The 19,715-nt window shown below is 50.3% G+C and overlaps 6 protein-coding genes across 6 annotated transcripts; 2 read left to right on the top strand and 4 right to left on the bottom strand.

Annotated features, from left to right (window-relative positions):
- Positions 1–81: 81 nt before the first annotated feature.
- N7458_011489 (Major facilitator superfamily domaingeneral substrate transporter) lies at positions 82–1,783 on the top strand (the record flags this gene model as incomplete). The annotated part of the gene is made up of 5 exons (XM_056914871.1): positions 82–189; positions 270–416; positions 469–559; positions 626–984; positions 1,061–1,783. The coding sequence occupies 5 exons, from the start codon at positions 82–84 to the stop codon at positions 1,781–1,783; spliced, it is 1,428 nt and encodes a 475-aa protein (XP_056759625.1).
- Positions 1,784–1,913: 130 nt separating this feature from the next.
- Positions 1,914–4,883, bottom strand: N7458_011488 (uncharacterized protein; the record flags this gene model as incomplete). The annotated part of the gene is made up of 9 exons (XM_056914870.1): positions 1,914–2,178; positions 2,614–2,993; positions 3,255–3,400; positions 3,455–3,713; positions 3,763–3,811; positions 3,888–3,928; positions 4,325–4,394; positions 4,454–4,804; positions 4,852–4,883. The coding sequence occupies 9 exons, from the start codon at positions 4,881–4,883 to the stop codon at positions 1,914–1,916; spliced, it is 1,593 nt and encodes a 530-aa protein (XP_056759624.1).
- Positions 4,884–5,605: 722 nt separating this feature from the next.
- On the bottom strand, positions 5,606–7,903 carry N7458_011487 (tryptophan synthase; the record flags this gene model as incomplete). Its single annotated transcript, XM_056914869.1, has 3 exons — positions 5,606–7,274; positions 7,384–7,687; positions 7,768–7,903. The coding sequence occupies 3 exons, from the start codon at positions 7,901–7,903 to the stop codon at positions 5,606–5,608; spliced, it is 2,109 nt and encodes a 702-aa protein (XP_056759623.1).
- Positions 7,904–9,200: 1,297 nt separating this feature from the next.
- N7458_011486 (glycoside hydrolase family 72 protein) lies at positions 9,201–10,814 on the bottom strand (the record flags this gene model as incomplete). The annotated part of the gene is made up of 1 exon (XM_056914868.1): positions 9,201–10,814. One exon carries the CDS (start codon positions 10,812–10,814, stop codon positions 9,201–9,203), a length of 1,614 nt encoding a protein of 537 aa, XP_056759622.1.
- A 5,211-nt stretch (positions 10,815–16,025) lies between these two features.
- N7458_011485 (uncharacterized protein) lies at positions 16,026–16,268 on the bottom strand (the record flags this gene model as incomplete). The annotated part of the gene is made up of 2 exons (XM_056914867.1): positions 16,026–16,119; positions 16,144–16,268. 2 exons carry the CDS (start codon positions 16,266–16,268, stop codon positions 16,026–16,028), a joined length of 219 nt encoding a protein of 72 aa, XP_056759621.1.
- A 1,315-nt stretch (positions 16,269–17,583) lies between these two features.
- Positions 17,584–19,650, top strand: N7458_011484 (hydrogen/calcium exchanger domain-containing protein; the record flags this gene model as incomplete). The annotated part of the gene is made up of 6 exons (XM_056914866.1): positions 17,584–17,587; positions 17,696–18,688; positions 18,749–19,287; positions 19,363–19,416; positions 19,493–19,581; positions 19,641–19,650. The coding sequence occupies 6 exons, from the start codon at positions 17,584–17,586 to the stop codon at positions 19,648–19,650; spliced, it is 1,689 nt and encodes a 562-aa protein (XP_056759620.1).
- Positions 19,651–19,715: the final 65 nt, after the last annotated feature.

The following is a 19,715-nucleotide window of genomic DNA, read 5'->3' as shown; positions in this document are numbered from 1 at the left end:
AGGCCCTCGGTTCAACCCCCCTTTTCTCCGCCCAAGACAGTCGATGCGGCTCTTGAGGCTTTGAGCTCAACGAAGATAGCCATGGACGATATCAAAGAGGCACAAGACTTGGCATCCTCGGCGCCAGCGGCGCATGAGGCGCATCTCGTCTTGATCCCCCAGCCGAGTACCCACCCTCGTGACCCCCTGGTATGCGATGATGTTCTTTAAGCGCGGGTTGCGTGACCGTGAAGCGCTGATGTTCGAGTGCTAACCTGATATCTTGGCAGAACTGGTCTTTGCGGCGAAAGTACATTATCCTATCAGTGCTTTGCTTGGCCTCGTTCTCGGGCGCTGTTGCGCCATTGTCTGGGCAGTTGAATCTTGCGGACCAGGAAAAGCTGTATCATAAGACGAAGCTACAGGAGTCTTATGCGGTAAGTTCTGTCCGCTTATCTTCCTGCTTGGTAGCCCCTAACCTTCAGATAGAACTCAGCCGCCCTGGCCGGTATGGCCGCAGGGCCATTCTTCTTCGCGCCCATTGCCCACCTTCTGGGCCGCAGCTCGGTCATCTTTTGGTGTATGCTCTGTACACTGGTATGCCAGGTATGGGGAGCCGTGATGACCCACCCGAATGACTACATAGCATATATTATCTCGCGCCTGTTCTCAGGGTTCTTCGGTGCAGTGCCGACTGTGCTAGGCCCTCGTGTTGTCACCGACCTGTTCTTCTTGCATCAGCGCGGCCGTGCTTTTACTGCATTGCACATGTCCTTTTGTTTCGGAACGATCGCTGGTCCAACATTCTCGGGCTTCATCTCAGCAGGGGCCTTTTTCCCTGTGGAGTTCTGGTGGACCGTTGGTCTGCTTGGATTCACTCTGATTTGTTGCTTCCTATGTCTTGAAGAGACAGGGTTCAATCGCGTGGATCTTGACAAAAACCCCAAGGTTCCGATTTCATTTGGTGAAAATCGGTTAGCAACTTTCTTCTTCGGGCATCGAGTTGTGCAGCCAACGACATGGAAGCAAACGGCATGTCCAACCATCTTTCTAGATTAGGGCCGCAGCTAATACTCAATAGGCCAAAATTGGGATCACTCCCATCCTCATCGGCATTTGTCCTGTCACTGTTATTATGGGCATCTTCACCCTCATCTCCTTCGGCTTCTATGTCGGCGTAAACGCGCTTACCCCTGTCTGGCTCCAGAAGCCGGTCGCAGAGGGTGGCTACGGTTTCACCTTGAAGCAAAACGCGGCGTTTACCTTCTGCCACTGGATCGGTATCATCTTCGTCCAATTCTACGGGCACTACTTGAACGACCGGCTCCCTCTCGCTTTCGCACGCCGCTGGAACAACGGTGCCTGGAAGCCGGAATACCGCCTGCATGTCCTCTGGCTCCCCAGTCTGATTCTCAATCCGATTGGACTGGGAATATTTGGCGCCGCTTTACAATATCATCTACACTATATGGTCCTAGCACTCGCAGTTTTTATCGTCACTATCGGATCGCTTGCTAGTGTGCCAGTCACGGTGAACTACGTCGTTGAGTGTTTCACCAAGTACCCTGCGGAGGCTGGCATCGTGATTGGTGCTTACCGCATTGCCTACGGACTGACAATTAGCTTCTACATCAATCCGTGGGTGGAGGCGGTCGATGTAGGCTGGGTCTACGGAATGATGGCATTCTTTGCAGTGTTTTCATTCTTCTTTGTGATGCTCCTGATGTGGAAGGGTCATAGTATTCGTGGGATTCAATTTTCCAGCCTTGGATCGAGCGAGGAAGGTGAGAGGTTGATGGAGTAAGCGTCTAATGGGAGTCCGATGAAGGAAAGGAAATCACTTCATATAATCATAATCATTGCGATAGGGCCGTCCCTAATCGTGCAAGAGGAACAAGACACAAGATAAAATTGGATTTTGCTTGATCCAGCTATTAATCTGATGTGACTTCATCAACCTGATTGCCAAAGTAATAAACAACGTCAGGAATGTCGATCTCATGTGGCTCCAACAAAATTCCAAGATTTCTAGTCTGCTGGATGTGCTCGTCGTCGTAAGTGCCAGGAGTTGAGAGATATTCGATCATGCGGGCATGCCAGTAATTGTGCAAAAACTCCGTGATTGGCAAGCCAAGCTGATTGAACTCCATTTCAAACTCAGATATAAGTTCTCGAGTTCGTCGTACAGATGTTGATCTTCTTCACGAATGTCATCAATCTCTTCCTCCGTTATGATACCCTCTGATTGGAAAGGGAGCCAATCGCCAATCCCATCACAGCATGTATGCCGCAAAACTTAAGGCGTGATGTGTTAGAGAACGAATAATAGCATGATAAATTCCAGGTCGGCTATTAGCCCACCGGAGAAGGAGATCGAAGGCCTGGTGGAATAGCCTCTTCCTTTCTCTCATAGGAAGATACATAATTTCCCATTGTTTGATCAAGGTTCGCAATGCCACCGAGAAAGTGGTACATCCACCAAGGCAACATGAACAGACACAATGATCATGAACAGAAGGGATCAGAAGAATAGTATCTTTGTATTGAATAATCCGTGCCTTCAACGCCGGAAATCTGCTAAGCCCGTCATATTCGTCTTGGCTGATGACACGTAGGATCGTGAGAGTCACCCACCCGCTGGCCAGATGAGCAACTGTCGCCTTCGAATAGGGCAAAAGCCTAGACAAACTTGCCCCTTTATCAACAAGCCAGATTATATTCTCGAGGTTGACGTTCAGATGGATGTCCCGCCCCCTGAAATACGAGAGTTGCTTCATCAGAGGGGTGAAGCCATTTGTATTTGGAACATCGATGTCTCGAAAGCCAATTTGGTAAAGCTCCTCCCAAGCTTCGATGTGCTCATTCCACTCATGGTATAAAGATTGAGAGTGGGCGCTGGGCTGGAGCGAGCGATCAACTTTCCAGCCTCTTGTGAGTAGCTCGGTGCATATTTCAGAAGCGTGAAAGTCAAGGATGCCCTCCTTACTGTCACCGCCAAGGACCTCTGCGAGCCTCTGTGATGGTAAACAAGATTGTGCCAGCGCTTGTAACTTTTGTCGTCGAGTTGCAATTTTCTGGATGAACAAAGATCGTATCTCTGGGGACCTGCAATGCAGTACGTCGCTAAAGTCAAGCTTACACCCTGCTTGAAGAAGGGGCATCATCGAATTACAGTAATTTTCATAATCAGCATCATCCGTATCAAGAGGCCTGTAAGTCGACTCTTTCGGAGAAAATTCAGATGCATCCGCTCCAAATTCCAAGAGAATGCTTACACCAGCTGGCCATCCGACCGCGAGCTCAAGCAAAGTTACGTGCTGTATCCTGTCATTTGGACTTGCACATCCAGTTTCCAGCGCTTTCCGCAGGTCTGTCTCCGATTCACGGAGTATAATTTTCGCAATTTCCGGTATGTCGATTACTTTACTAGAAGTCAGGCCCAATTCGCAGAGATGGAGTCCCATCAATAACTTACGTTCATTGTCTCTGTCGAGTAGACCACGCATATTCTGTTTACCAGCCTTTGTCCATGGCATTGAGCTCAGGGGACCACCTAGGTTGATCATTTGCTCGGCAAATGTGTATTCGTCTACTCCCCAGGTTTTCAAAGAGCACATCTGATGCAAGAACCCATATTCGGTATTGTTGTCAGGCATCGAGCCACAGTTCACCAAAAACAGGGCGAACTTGTATAACATGGAACCAACCTCCGTCCTGAGAAAGAAAGGAAAGATCTTCTTGTGTTAGTTGCGCCTCCTCAATCGGATGGGATGGAGAACTTACATCCACGAGTGAAAAGCTTGCGTCCGCTGATTCCAACATGTCCGAGGGCCTGAGTAATCCAGTAGAGAAAGCATCTTGAAAATCATGGATTATATCATCCGCATTTCTTCTAAGCAAGGGAATACCCAACGAATTCGCTCTGCCACATAACTCTATATTGGTCCAGCTATATCCGTCCAGTACAGCGTGTATCTTGAGAGCAGGTGCAATAGAGAAGCCTCCAGCTCCAGTTGAAAGCCAGAAAGAGAACTTGATAGTGTGGCGGAGCCAAGTACTGTGGTACTGATAAGATCTTTTGACTGTCTTCGCTGTGAGCTTCTGTTTATTCGGATGAAGTGACACTGGCCAAGCCTGGTTGGAATGTAGATTGCATAGGTTTGTTTGGTTGATCGAATTTGTTTGTGACTGTTGATGGGCCAATTGCGCGTCTTCGCCGTAACGGTCACAAAAGGATCGAAGCAATCCAGGTGCAGGCATACTCTTTGATGAAACCCTTGACATAGTGAGATGCTTGGAAATCTTGTATAAGTAACCAAACGATTATTCGGGGAGGGAAACTCACTATTTCTTCAATCAGTTGGACCATCTTGGCTTGCGTGGCCTGAGACTTTTGTGCTTGTTGGGCATTGAATCTTGAGTCCTGTCAATAATAACTCCTATAATACGTATTTGTGCTCCATGCCCGACTCACATGGCCAGTGTCATTTGAATCGTTGACTGCATACTGTCCAGATTACTATGGATATCTCGTAGCGCATCTCGCGAGATGACCGGATAAGCAGCCTTTTTCAACTTGTTGCGGAATTTGTCTGTGGGTTTATCTGAGAATACGGGCTTGATCTGGTTAAGCTTTTTCTCAAGCCTTTTGACCTGATGCTCAAGTCCCAGTGCCTTCTCATTGATATCATTGGCAATTTCAGGGTCTGTCAGTCGGGTGTCCTCGACGAGATCTCGAAGCCTTTTCAAAGGAGTTTTTAGTGACTCGGCCTTGAGACCAATGCTCTCAATGTCTATATCGTAGCCCTGCCAAGCTTCTGTGTAGCTGGAAATCTCTTTGCACAGCTGAATGCCCAATGAAATAACACCGACCGCGCCAGCGCGACCGAGAATGGATCAGACATATCGTGCTCATCAGTGGTATGGACAGGGAACGTGATGTCGTGGACCTAGGCAACAGGAGATGTGATAAGCCTCCAAATTGGACGAATACTCAATTTGAAGAAGGAAAGCGCAGCCATGGACAGACTCAGCCTCATTACCTAGAGGCGGTGCCAGTGTCGAAAATGCAGGGATATCGTGGCTCCAATGAGGTTAAGCGGGGGTAAGCGGGGGTAAGCGGGGCTGTCGATGAACATAATTACCATGCACCGAAGATTCTGAACTATACAACTCGTATTGCACACCATCAAAGATAAGAGATTCCTCTGAATTATGGGGTACGTAAATCATCGCAGTTCTCGATATGAAAGACAGACGTAGTTCGCCCCAAAGGACAACGATAGGGTTGACACAGTTGAAGGCGTCACCTACGACTATGCACGGAAAACTGTCAGGGAAATCAGTCGAACTTGATGTCAGTAGAGATTTCGAAGGAAAAATAGGGAGACGGGGAAATCAGAGGCCTCTTATAGCCCACAGCAGGACGAAACGGCTCAGGGACTGGTAAACAATGAATCTGCCGAAGGGGGTTCTCTCAACAGTATGAGATCTATAGGTCCTAGCTGGAAGAAACGAGCCAGAACATACATATAGTCAATTCAAGAAATAACAAAATCAGAATAAAACCGAAGAAGATAAGCACTTCCAGATTAACGCCGTGTTGTAATTGAACAACCCCTAATTTTTAGTTCTCCTCAGTCTCCGGCATCAACTCGGGCAACATCCCCGCCACAGTCTGAACATCTTTATCCCCACGTCCACTCAGACAAACCACAATATCCTTCCCCTCACCCAACTCATTCGCCAATTTAATCGCACCAGAAATAGCATGTGCACTCTCCAATGCAGGAATAATTCCTTCCGTCTCACTCAACAACCTAAACGCATCCAACGCATCCTGATCACTGGCAGCAACAAACCTCGCCCGGCCCGACTCCTTCCAACTCGCCAGCTCTGGCCCAACGCCGGGATAATCCAATCCCGCAGAGATCGAATGCGTCGATGTAATCTGGCCATCTTCATCTTGCAGGACATAGGTCCGAACACCATGCAAAACGCCAACGGAACCACGCGCCAAAGTGGCAGAGTGTCGACCAACACCAGCCCCATCACCCCCAGCCTCAACACCAACAAGCTGCACGCCCTCATCCTGCACGAATGGATAGAACATGCCCGCGGCATTTGATCCACCACCAACACACGCAACAGCAGCATCAGGTAATCTCCCTCCATTAGCCTCCTGGAACTGCGCCCGCGCCTCATTCCCAATAACAGCCTGGAACGTCCGCACAATAGTCGGATACGGGTGCGGTCCAAACGCAGACCCAATCACGAAATGCGTACTATCAAGATCAGTCACCCATGTCCGGAATGCCTGATTCACCGCGTCTCGCAGTGTACCCCCGTCACCGGGATGCGCGCCCGGCACGGCGATGACTCGTGCACCGAGGAGTCTGATTCGGAACACATTCAGGGCTTGGCGCTGGACGTCTTCTGCGCCCATGAAGATGGTGCATTTCATGCCGAAGCGTGCGGCTAGGGTTGCTGTTGCCACGCCGTGTTGGCCGGCGCCTGTTTCTGCGATGATGGCTGTTTTGCCGAGCCGTTTGGCTAGCACGATTTGGCCGAGTGCGTTGTTGATCTTGTGGCTGCCTGTGTGGTTGAGGTCTTCACGCTTGAGCCAGATACGGGCTCCGCCGGCGTGGGCTGTCAGGCGGGGTGCTAAGTGTAGGCTTGAAGGGCGGTTAGCGTAGGACGCGTACGATTTGATCTCCGCCCAGAAGGATGGGTCTGCGATGGCGGCATTGAAGCCTGATTCCAGTTCTGTGAGGCATTCCATGAGAGCTTCGGGGACGTATTGGCCTCCGAATTGGCCGAAGCGGGTGTTCAGATCGGTTGGTGTTTCAGCTGTTCCATTCGTGAAGCTCTGCGCTGAGACGGTGGATAAAGTCTCCTCAAGGCTGTTTTCCTCATTGGGAAGAGTGATAACACGAGGCTCTGTCCTGCCGGTGACATGCAGACAATACTCCTGCACCTTCTGCGCTCCTGTTCCCTCTGGTGCATCACGGAGAATGCTGATAATCTTACTTCCGATAGCGACGCCATCCGCGATGCGGGCTACATCCACAAAGTGCTCGCGAGTGTTGATACCGAAACCCACAGCTGTCGGCACTCGGTTCTCAGTGTAGACATGCACTCGCTCCAGGAGCTTATTCAAGCCCTCGTCAAGCACCTTCAAGGAACCGGTCACGCCCATTCGCGAAACGACGTACACGAACGAGTCCGCAATGCTGCAAAGCATCTTGATTCGGGAGTCTGGAGTCGAGGGTGCAACGAGTGGGATGTATGATAATCTGAAGATAAACCGCGGTCAGCACTTAATCTCCCTTCAACTCCCACAATCAAATAACAACCAGAAATTCCACCCAACCAACAAACATTGACGGTAAAAAGGAAACTCACCCAAACCCCTTGCAAACCCCCCGAAACCGCACCGCCTCCTCAGGCGGCAAATCAACCATAATAAACCCATTCACACCCGCAGACCTACAATCCCTCAGCATCTTCTCCTCCCCATACGCCCTCACAGGATTATAATATCCCATAAACCCAACCGGCGCCGTAAGTCCGCGTTTCCGCGCTTCACGCACCATCTGCAGCATCTCCGGGATCCGGACGCCGTTTTGCAGGGCTTGGGCGTTTGATTTTTGGATGGTCGGGCCGTCGGTTAGCGGGTCTGTGAATGGGATGCCTAGTTCGATGATATCTGGTGGGTAAAGAGTGGGTGTTAGAATGGGATATGTTTGGTTGGATAATAGTAGTTTTGTGTAGGTGTTGGGGACTGACCAGCGCCGCCGGCTTGCATGGCTAGCATGATATCTGGTGTCGAGGTTGCGGTTGGATAACCGGCTGTCACGTATGTGACGAGTGCAGCGCGGGACTCCCTTTTGCATGTTGCAAAAGCGGAATTGATAGCTTCCATGATGGATAATTGGTTAAGTTACAGATTTCGGGAGACAAAGGCAGTAGATGCAATAGTCAAGATGGAAGGAAGGAAATCAAGAACAACCAGGATCCAGTCGCCGAAGAACAGTTGAGATAAATGTCCAGAGGAAGTCAATTGAAGAAACAACCACCAGACACATATCCCAGCAGTATTTATATTCCCATTCCCAGTTCTGGTCGATATACAACTCTGACTCACAACTCACAATGGGCTGTTAGTAAGTAGTTTTGCATGTAGTTACTATGCAATCCTAAAGGCCAGCCCATCAACTTCCGTTCCTAAACTAGACTAGCTTTAGAAACGTTGACCCCACAGGAGCTGCAGTACGATTATCCATGATTCCAATTCAATGGAGAATCAATTGGCCAATACAGGTACACAATCATAGATTAATATTTCAATCAATTGAAGCGCACTTGTATTGCAATTCTAGTCCTACCTCTCCCAATGGGACTACAGTATTATCCAAATCCTCCCGCCCACAACCGAACCCGATTTGCATCTAACAAGAGTACTCATCCGCAACCACAACCACCTCCAATCCTAGACCAAATCCAATTTCCAACCCATCCAATCAAAAACCTCAATTGCACAAACCTTCTAAAGCATGCAACAAAAAAAATGAGTCAGAACTCAACAGGGCAGGACAGGGGGCGCTATTATATTAACCATTGGAATCGGAATCGGGTCGGGTCAGTGGGGGAGGTGCGCGGGCCGCGCACTAGGACTCGACTCCACTGTGGCCTCGGCCGTGCTTGTTGGGGGCGGGAGATGCGCTACACAAGATAAGACTACATACAGTACTACTAAGACAAGGTGTGGTGCAATTGGTGGGTTAAGTCTGTGGGAGCTTGGTAAGCATTGTACATTGCAATTGGACTGGTATATAACTCGGGCAGGACCTACAGGAGGACTTGACTAGTACTATGTGATGGAGTCGTACTCCGTACTGTACTCGAATCGCAACATTCTCCACAGGCGCTAACAAGTACAAAACTACGGGTCTACGACTGGAACGAATTCAATGAATGAACACCGGCTCGATTGGACCGTGAAAAGGATTATATGAACAATTTATCGGAACGAAAAAGTTCTCGAATACAAGAAAAGCAGGAGGATGTGCGCCAAGGTGCGAGACTGCCAAAACTATAGCACACGAAAGAAGGAGCGCGTCAGGTCTGACACGCCAGTTTATCACAATAAAAACCAAAACGAAGAAAAATAGAAACGACAAGAAAAGAGGCCATTTTTTGGTTCTTGGATGCCAAGTGGTTTACAGCATGATCATGAACAGGCCGGAGGCGATCGCGGCAACCGCGTAGGCACCGGTCTGCCAAGCACCGACGTAGACAGCCTGAGGGCCAAAGGTGACGGCGCCAGCGCCCTTGGAGGTAGAAGTAGAGCCGGAAGCGCTACCAGAGGCGACCAGACCGCCGTTGACGTCGTTAGTGCCAGCAGTACCGATGGCGCTCATGGCAGAAGACTGAGCGGAGCAGGAGGAGGCAGTGGTGGCCTTGGTAGTGGAGGCAGCACCGGAGAAACCACACGCGCTGCTGTCCTTGTTGTTCAGCTGGTAGTAGCGGTTCATGGCCCAAGCCAGACGCTGCTTGGCATTGCACATGGAGTAGGCACCGTACTTGCCGGTGGTGGCATTGCTCGAGACACCGACCATAGCGCCCTTGACACCACCCAGGTAGTTGAAGGTATCGGTCATCTTCTCGGTGGAGATGCCGTCAACGGGCACACACTCCAGCTCGTTGTACATGCAGGCGCACAGATCAGCGTTAGGAGAGGGGGGCAGAACACTGGCGGCCAGCCAGTTGGAGGCATCGACGGTAGGGCAGCTGCGGCCAACAGTGGTGCTGACGGAGTAGCTGGCGCTGTTGACACCGGTAGGGTTGACCTTCTGCATCTGAGAAGACAGGTTGTCAAAGTCTGCCAGAGTCTTGACGTTGTTGCCGCTGGTGGAGACTAGACCGAACTCGTTGGAGGTCTCGAAGTACATGTAGACAATACCACCGCTCCAGACGTTGTTCATCTTGGGGCCGAACAGGACGGGCACGTCAGTGAATTCACGGGGACGGGGCTGGTTGCAGCCGTACTCGGAGAAGAAGGCGGGAACAGGGTAGTCGGCGAACTCGTTAGTGCGGTCCTCGTAGCCGGAAGTGGAGTAGCTAGAGTCACCACACCACTCGTAAATGTTGTAACCGAAGAAGTCGATCGAGTCCTCGGCGGTGTCGCAAACCAGGTAGTTGGAGACCTGCTCACGGACGGTAGCATCGTCATCGGTAGCGTAACCAATGGCCAGGGAGCTGCGGTAGTTCTTCTGCTTGATGTAGGTCTTCATATCACGGACGGCGGCCTTGACGTAGGCCATGGAGTTGGTGTTGTTGATCCGGTTGGAGACCTCGTTACCGGCGAAGAAACCGATGACGTTAGGGTACTTGGCGAAAGCATCGACGACATCGGAGTAGCGAGTGAAGAGGTCGGCGTCCCAGGTAGGGTTGTCGGACTGGATGGACTGCGAGGGGGCGGACAGATCCGAGATGACATAGATACCGGCGTCGGCAAGGGCGTTCATGCACTCATCGTGGGAGGCGTTGGGCGAGACAGCGTAAGTGCGGACGACATTGGTGCGAAGCTGGGTCAGGTAGGGAATGTCACGTTTGCAGCTCTCGACGTCGGCCAGAGGGTCGAGATAGTTGACGCTGGAGCTGCTGGAGCCGCTGGTCGGGCTGGAGTAGTCGGCCTGGTAGGCGACACCGCGGATGAAGAACTCGGTACCGTTGTTGGAGTAGAAGAACTTCTTGCCCTTGATCTCAATGGAAGGGATAGTAGCGATGGCCGAGCCCACAAGGGACAGGCCAGCGAGAACGGAGTACTTCATGATGAGCGGGAGAGCTCGGAAGCGAGTGATGTCAAGAATTGACGGGTTGGAAAGGAGTGTGATGTGTTGTCGTGTAGTACCAACACAAGAACCAAAACACAAAACGAATGAATTGGGAAGTAACGGGGGGGAAGGAAGAAGGAGAAAGGAAAGTAGTTGAAATGTGAAGAAGGAAAGAAGAAGCAGGGGAAGGAGGGCCAAGCAGGTGATTGGATAGTAATAATGGGGCTCCAGGAGGAGGGTTGACTGCCTGGGGCCTGGAAGAGGAGAGTGACTTCACTTCTCATACTCTCCTCCACCATCAATCAAGTACTCCGTACCCATGCCCCCAATGCAACCTGATTAATTATGGCGATGGCGACGCATCATCAGGCGGGCTGTGTCAGTGGGTGCATCGCGCATCAATGGAGCCTCTTGCTGTCAGATGCAGGCCATCATTGGCAACCTACCCAACACACATTCACACAGGATGTGGTGAGGCCCCCAAGATATCGGGGGTCTTCAGGGTCATTGGGCCCTGAAGGGACCGGGTGGACCCTTAAACTGGGTCCGGGAAGAGTTCTTCTGGAGCTTAACTTGTTTCGGACTTGGTGGGGGCCCATATTCCTGCGCCAATGCCAATAAACCTTCGACCCTGGCTGGATGGAGCCCCTGAAACAATCTCCTCTCCGCGGATATCATCATATCATTCGCTTGCTCGCTCAGAACCCGCTATTGAGCCCCCACTACGAGAAGAAGAAAAAAATAAGTCCCTCAAAAAGGACCCTTTCAAATCGAAACCGCTTTGCCCCTGACTGGTCCTCATCATAACAGGGTCCCATAATTATGCCCGGCTAACGAAACTCTGAGTGGCTGGCCCCTGCCTTAGTGGATAACAAAGCTGATCCAGCCAGTCATCGCCCATACCCGAAAAAAGAAACAGTCCATTGCACAAATTTCATACCTTTACCATTATTCACATTCTGCACAAATGTTGTCCATCCGCCAGCCACGCCTTCTCCAGAAGCCCAAAGCATATCCATGCAAACCCTCCACCAATAACTAACTCGACGCAATTCCCAATCTCCGTTCAAACGCCCGGTTCGCATCAAACAGAAAAGCTTGTCTCTCCCGCCAAGGGCGATCCGGGTCGTGAGCATGGCGATGGGCATCCTCGGCGATCTAGGCATACGTCGGTCAAGAAGAACCAAGAAGCCTTGATTTATCGTCATAATCATTCTTGATCAACTGCCACGCAAAACAATGAAACAAGCTATAGTGCAACTGACATTGGAATGCGGAAGCCATGTTTATTCTGAGACGACAGTATTCCTCCGAGCCGTGTCACCGTCAACGTGTGTCCATGCCGGGAATGCGAAGAATGCGAGTAGCGTCACGGCTCCACGTCCGTGCCCTAGACAATCTCAGTTCAATACTATTCGCATATCCCACCACGGTTGGAAATTCAAGCAGGCAGACACTTTCCCACAAGTCGGACGAATACTTGAGACCTCAAAGTATGGTCAACTTTTTACCCACGGCGTACATTTTGTTGGCAAGCCTAGTATTGCCCTTCTCTATAAGCCTCCTCCGTACCCAAGGAGAGAACGCGAAAGAATCCTCTGTATCAGATTCAGGCCATTCTCATCTTTCAATGGGCCCTAGGAAAGCTACTCCCGTCTCACTGTGGGCCAGCCAGATACCAGCAACGAGCCGGCACAACAGGTCCATCTTGAACTTCCAGTATACTCCATATGCTAGGTCTCTACGATGTCCTCCGCAGAAACAAGATCGCCAACTTCGTCAATAGCAAATCGCTATTGCGTAATTCAACTCACCCAGGTCCATACCTCTAGCTCCCAAAACAATCGATTAGAAGTACGCAGTACCCCGTACAGTACCCTACCTGCCGACTATTGTTTACCCCTGACGATCAGGGCGGAAGCGGCTGCATAAAAATGGGCCCACGGCGGACTCAATGGCTCATCCATATTCCATGGTCATACACCAGATGGATCATGGGGTCTACATACTTATTCCCTCAAATTCGGGGGTAATTGTAGGCGAGGCTATGAAAGTGTATGCTCCATCTTGTAGAGCAAGCTTTTTAGCGTGGTGGACTCGGGTGGTCCTGAGTTATGGAGACTTCGTAAGGGGGTGGTATCTTGATGTGACGTCGTAGTGGCCATAATCGATGTAGCTTACGTCGGGACTAGGGGGATAAGGGGTTTCTGCGGTTTTCTTTGGTGAGCTAGACAGAAGGGACACTGCTTATTATGAGAAAGGGGGTCGATTGTATCCCGCTGTGTTCGTTGTTCCTGGTTCGTTGAGCGAGCATAAGTGCCAAAGGCGGACAGATTTCATGACGATATGTATATGTAAGGCTTTATTTGACACACCTACATAGGCATCAAGGATTGCCTGTCATGAGGAACTGTGAAATCGACTTCGATCGTAATCAGACACCATGTGAGCGGCCGAGACTGCCCGCTATTCGTGGCACAGTCTTGGATTTCAACCTAGATATTTTATTGAATCCGACCATCATGTGGATCATGCGAAATGCCACCAATAACGGCAGCGTATTCTGGTAACTACCTATCGATGGATGTACGTAAAAATTCGTTAGTGATGGTCGATTCCAAGTTAGCTCGAGCAGTCAATCGGAAGACTATCTACTGGGAAGACTATCTACCACAGACAAATCCTCCTGGTCGTGAAGGCACGAAGTCGAATGCTTTTAGGTGCTTCGATGCTCACTAGTTGGTCTTAATTCTAGAATAGAATGAATTCGAACACATATTTTACGCAACGTAACCTCATTGGGTTTCGCACGCAACATAAAATCGATCTCCTCGTAGAAACATATATTGATCGAGGGACCCAGGCCGGGACTCTACCACTACAGGCTAAACCACCTGATAGACACTAACTCAACCGTCGTTGTCGGCCACTTTACCCTAAGGCGATATACCTCTTAAAGTCAGAGTGGCTATTGATGGCGCAGTGAGAGGCCTCGATACTAACTGCCTGGACTCCTATCTATTGCCAAAGAATGAGAAGAACCAGCATCAGCTTGCGGTTCGTTTTCTGATACTAACCGTCTCTAATATCCAGGTGTTGAAAGTTGGAACAAATTAACAATGAGTCGATCACTTCATCTACTGATTGTCTTTTCCATACTCATCCTCATTCTAGCTCCTGAGAGACAGGGGCTCAAACTAACTAACGTAAATCCTATCTGAAACCAAGGCAATGGCTGGTTTCGATGAAAGCCCAGCAAGGCATAGAAAAATTAAGAGTATGACCTGAAAGAGCGAGATTGATATATAACCGCCAAAAGATACCTTGATACCATATGGGACTCACCTTGGGGGTCGATGTAAAGAAGCATATTTGGAATTCAAATTCTTCAGATATAGGTGGGGCTAGAACGAATCCCAAAGTGCCAACGACGATATAGAAAGCCTTTCATCACCAGACAAAGTCTGCGTAATATATTGTATATTTGTGGTGTTGATTCAGGACCGAATAAAAGACGCTGGTTCAATTTTAAGATAGACGGGAGACCCAGTCTGGGACTCGTCTTCCTCGGATATCTTCACATTCCTAGAAAATTCGAGATGATCAAGGCGCTGGTAAACAGGGTTAGAGGGTGTGTGTAGCCATGGTCAGGTCTAATAGCTGGTACAGGCCCTATGCATATTTTCTGATTCTAATTCTTGTTTATTCGTGTACCCTCCTTCGTAGGTGCCAACCCCGTCTGTCTGGTATGACAGGCGAACCTGTCGAAGATAAAGTAAGATTCACATGAAGAAAGATGGTATAAGCAGTTGTGGCATTTTATCATTACCTTGTATCATCACAAGCTGCAGACTACGACGAAACATGGAAATAGCGGTGCCTAAAGTGCTAGATTCTATGAGCATGCAATAATCGATGACAGGAGAGAATTTCTACTATTGCGAAATTTGTCAACTATTATTGGGTGACAAAAGCAATGGATAATCACATTCGATAGGAGAATGTATAGCGTCTACCTTATATCAGCCTGGGAGATTAGAGGTAGTAGATTGGGGGCGGGCGGGTCGTGTCGCACTGTGCTTTAGCCCTGCCACCGACCCAAGAAACACCAGGCAAATCACGGTTGTCTCTCTCCTCACTACTACCGACCACTAACATACTGTATTTTTGTTTTCAAGCCTCTACTGTCAGCAAGAAAATTCAAGCGGATGACTTTTTATTTGATTCGAAAAACGGGCCATCTTTCGACTGGGCGACACCTCCACTCGTCGTGCTTCCTTACAATGACCTGCCCCTTTTGGCAGCTCCAAGAATAGAAATCCAGCCTTATGGCGTTGATCTTCATGAATCTCGGAAGCGGGTTGTTCAAAGAATGCAGTCCACGAGGACAAGTGGCTAGCAAACAAGATACTTAATATTAAGCCCAGTCCCCATTCACCGCAGGCAGCAGCAATAGCAAAGAAGAAAAATAAAATACGGAGTCCTTCCGAGTCAACACCCAACTCGCAACCCGGGTTACCAACATTACGGAGGAGGCTCTTCCTCCTCTTTTAGATACAAAGGATAAAACCCCCGGGCCTTGTCATTTGGCGAACTGCCTTCCCTTTTCCCCCCTCCTTTCAAAGGCCCTGCGCTTACACTCAGCCTTCAGCCTTCAGCCTTTCCTATGGAGGAAGTCCTTTCGGAGCCTAATGGGGCTCCGAGCTGAGGTTTCGGACGGCACCAGACCGCAGTGCTTACCCTCACGAATTACTAACCTAGGCAGGATGGATCCTGCGATCCATGATCTCCTGGGTTTACCGATGGAGTGGTGTCTCAAGTCAGCATTGCAGCTGGAATCGTATGAGGCCTCACCGACATTGAAGTCCTGAGTCCTCAGGCCGCAATTCAGCTGTGTTGTTCTTCTACTGGTGTGGCTGTTCCTCAGTGATCGTCGCCCTCCATCATCACAGGTCGACCAGCCACCGACGTACCCGACCATCTGGCAACAGCACAACTACCCGATTTAGGCACCTTGAGCCTCGCCATGGCCCTGTTTTGGCTGCCGCCATGATTCGCAACTCGTTGGCGTGCATGATGCCCAGCTGTGATTCTGACCAGCATCTCTCAAAGACGACCGTGGCTTACACGTGACCATATGTCGACGCGAGTGTGTGTCTTTTACGGCCGTTGCAGTCTTTTCTCTGGCATCGCTGCCCAAGTCAAATGTCAGAACTCTGAAGATGAGCAGGGATGTTCGGTGGTGTCTAGACTCGATTCGACGCTGAACTCGGTTGTGATTCGGTGAGATGTCTGCTGGCGCCTGCCAAGAGCGGGTCAGACTCACCAACGACGCCAATCATATCCCTCCCCGCGGAATTCCACTGCAATTCCAAGGAGGACGTCTGCGTGGCCAGTGTCCTGCAATGTGCCACACCCATCAACAGCGTCTGTGCTGCTAAGCAGCATCATCATCAGTGTGACCCGAAGATCCAACCACGACACGGTCTTCAGAGAAAGTCAAAATACGGGATACGACGTGATGATGGCCTGGGTTTGCCAAGAAATCCCAAGCTCGTACAGCCAAAGCTTCCCCAGCCGAAGCCTTTTCGTTGCCTGCTTGTTTTCGCTTGGGTTACCTTGGTTCTCCGTGGCGACGCCCGTGTTTCGGCTAAGGAACCCCAAAGGGAAATGAGCACGGAAAATGCCAGCTCACCACGATCATCATCATCATCATCATCATCACCATCGCCATCACCATCATCGTCGTCACCAGAACAAGCCTAACCTGCAGAGATTATTACCACTCAATATATCCCTGGTGTTTATCCTCGAGTTTGAAAACTAACTGACCAGGATCAATGGACTATTCTCTCCGATCGCATCACTAATCTATGCCAAACGCCCCCTGGGCGGGTTGCTTGCTTTCGGTGCCAAGGCCTAACAGGACTTGTCGTACCCAGCGGGAACTTGCGATCGCCCCCTGAGGCCCCACGAATGTGGCTGTGCTGGCAAATAATTGAACTGGCCAAACGTTAATCCAGAGCCTTTTCTTCTTCCTGAAATCAAAATCGTCCAGTCAGGCCTGGTTCTTGCCTTTCTCCTCGGGCACTGTCTCTCTCCCTTTGTTTCTTTCTTTTTTCTGACCGCTGCACCAATTCCTCCCGTCTCACACACTCTTTTTTGTGCCGCTCCGCTCCCTTTGTTGACGAACTCGCATTACGCGACGGATTTTCCCCCCCCCTTGCTTCATCTTCCCCCAGAGAAACTCATTTTGAGAATCGCACAAAGAATCCGGATTATTCTCTCTTAATAGTCTCTGCCTTTTCTTACTTCTATTCTTATAATTCCTCCTCTCCTTTACCTGTGGCTGCCTTGACTGCGCCACGTATCGTCCTCCCCGTATTCGCAACTTCAGTACTCAATCCCTCTCCACACCATTCGCCATCAGGAATTTGTATTGCCGAATAAGTTTGGTACTTCTATCTCACGTACGTGGCTTATACTATTGGGTCCCGCGCGGCTAGGCTTCACTCTAGCAGCTGGCGATAGCTAGCGCGGTTGCTGAGGCGCAGGCTGAGGCTGTTGATCAAAGCATCTGTCTATGAAAGCCCTTGCCCCTGCTGTTTGCTTGACCATTTCTTGTCAAACCTGTAGTGAGGCTGGTGGCTGTTTCGAATCTTGTCAAAGACTGACACCTCGATCAGATATCTATTTGGAGCCTCATTGTCGCGTCGTGTTTAGGGTCACATCTCTACCAAATCCTACTCGATAACCATTGATCATAATGCGTGAGTTCAGCTCTGGTTATCACCATATTCCCAGCACTTCTATCGATACCACCCTCTCCCTCACCTCACATGATGCCATCAATGTCCTCCGCTAAACAATGTCCATAGATATCTACCGCCGCCAGGCCCGCAACCTCGCCTGGTACGACCAGGATGGCGAGCCATCCTCGCACAACCCCTTTAAGAAATTCCGCCGGCGCCCTCGCCGCTCAGCCTCCATCCAACTGGAATCGCAGGCTCCCCATTCCCGGAGCATGGGCGACCTTCGTCTCTCGGATGACCAACGGCTCCGCGCAGAGTTGAATGGTGGCCTCGAAGGGCCCACCTACGCAGGCACATTCCCACCCGAATCAGCCGGCAGCTACGAGCCAGCAGGTTCCAACCTCAGCCAGGAGCCTATCAACGACACGGCAGATCTGTCCACGGCACGCGGGCTAGACCTCGAAGCCGAGATTGAGGGTAATGCCGACGCGAACGGGACTCAGACGCGTCAGCGCAAGGGATTCTTTGGCAAGTTCGGGCATAAGAAGGATGAAGAAGTGTTGTCCCCCGAACCAGATGATGAGAAACCGACCGAGAGCCCCAAATTCACGGTAGCAAGCCAGATCCGCGCGACAATCTTCAATTCCTGGATCAACGTGCTCATCCTCGCTGCGCCGGCGGGTATCGCACTTCACGCGGCGAATGCGAATTCCATCGCTATCTTCGTGGTCAACTTTATCGCGATTATTCCGCTCGCCGCGATGCTGAGCTATGCGACGGAGGAAATCGCCTTGCGAACCGGCGAGACGATTGGCGGATTGTTGAATGCCTCGTTTGGTAATGCTGTTGAGTTGATCGTTGCCATCATCGCTCTAGTCAAGGATGAGGTTCTTATTGTGCAGACCTCGTTGATTGGCAGTATGTTGTCGAACCTGTTGCTGGTTATGGGCATGTGTTTCTTCTTCGGCGGTGTGAACCGCGTTGAGCAGCATTTCAATGTTGTCGTTGCGCAGACGGCGGCTAGTCTTTTGGCGCTAGCTGTGGCTAGTTTGATCATTCCTACTGCGTTCCACAAGTGGTCGAATGCGAATACGGAGAACACGGCTCCTCTATCGCGCGGTAAGTCGACGAGCCTTGAGCACCCACGTACCTAACTCTAATACTAACAATTCCACTTAGGCACTTCCGTCCTCCTCCTCGTCGTCTACGGCTGCTACCTCTTCTTCCAACTCAAATCCCACACAGAAATGTACAACGAGCCCTCCAAGAAGGTCGAAAAGCGCTCCAAAAAGAGCGGCGATGCCAACCGCGGCATCGCGCAAATCGGCAAAATGACCGCCCGCACCATGGGCGGCTCCAACGCCCAAGAAGTCAATATCCAGAACGACGACGACGAGCCCGAGCAACCCCAGTTGTCCATCTACGTCGCCATGCTGACGCTGGGCGTTTCGACTGCGTTGGTGGCTGTTTGCGCCGAGTTCATGGTTGACTCGATTAGTGCGCTGACTGCGACGGGTGGTATTAGTGAGACCTTTGTTGGGTTGATTCTTCTGCCTATTGTTGGTAATGCGGCGGAGCATGCTACGGCTGTTACGGTTGCTTGTAAGGATAAGATGGATTTGGCGATTGGTGTTGCGGTGGGCTCGAGTATGCAGATTGCGTTGCTTGTGTTGCCGTTCATTGTGGTTTTGGGTTGGATCATGGGTAAAGATGATATGGTGGGTTTTCATCCTGCGCCTGGAGTAGTTCTGGCTTGTTGTGTGTGCGTGGATTGCTGACTGTTCTTCTTGCAGACTCTCAACTTTGACAGTTTCGAGGTTATCTTGCTCTTTGTGTCTGTTCTTCTGGTATGATTGTCACCTTGACCCTTTCCTTTTACTCAGCACTCCATCCTTGTCCAAATACTAATGGCTTTTCTTGCAGGTCAATTACCTCATTGGAGATGGCAAATCTCACTGGCTTGAGGGCGTCCTCCTCATGATGATGTATCTGATTATCGCTCTCGCTGCTTGGTACGTGCATAACAACTCCCAAATCGGACTTCAAGACATATAACTAACATATCAACTAGGTTCTTCTAAATGTTTCTGCGAGTCATCACCCAAGCAATGCGTACTACACGATGCTGGTTCCTTTTTGATTCGGG

The sequence above is a fragment of the Penicillium daleae genome (assembly GCF_028827525.1).
Source record: "Penicillium daleae strain IBT 16125 chromosome Unknown utg000009l_segment0_segment0, whole genome shotgun sequence".
Taxonomy (NCBI): Eukaryota; Fungi; Ascomycota; class Eurotiomycetes; order Eurotiales; family Aspergillaceae; genus Penicillium; species Penicillium daleae.
The sequence above is the reverse complement of the archived record's forward strand: the minus strand, read 5'-3'. Positions and strand labels throughout refer to the sequence as shown.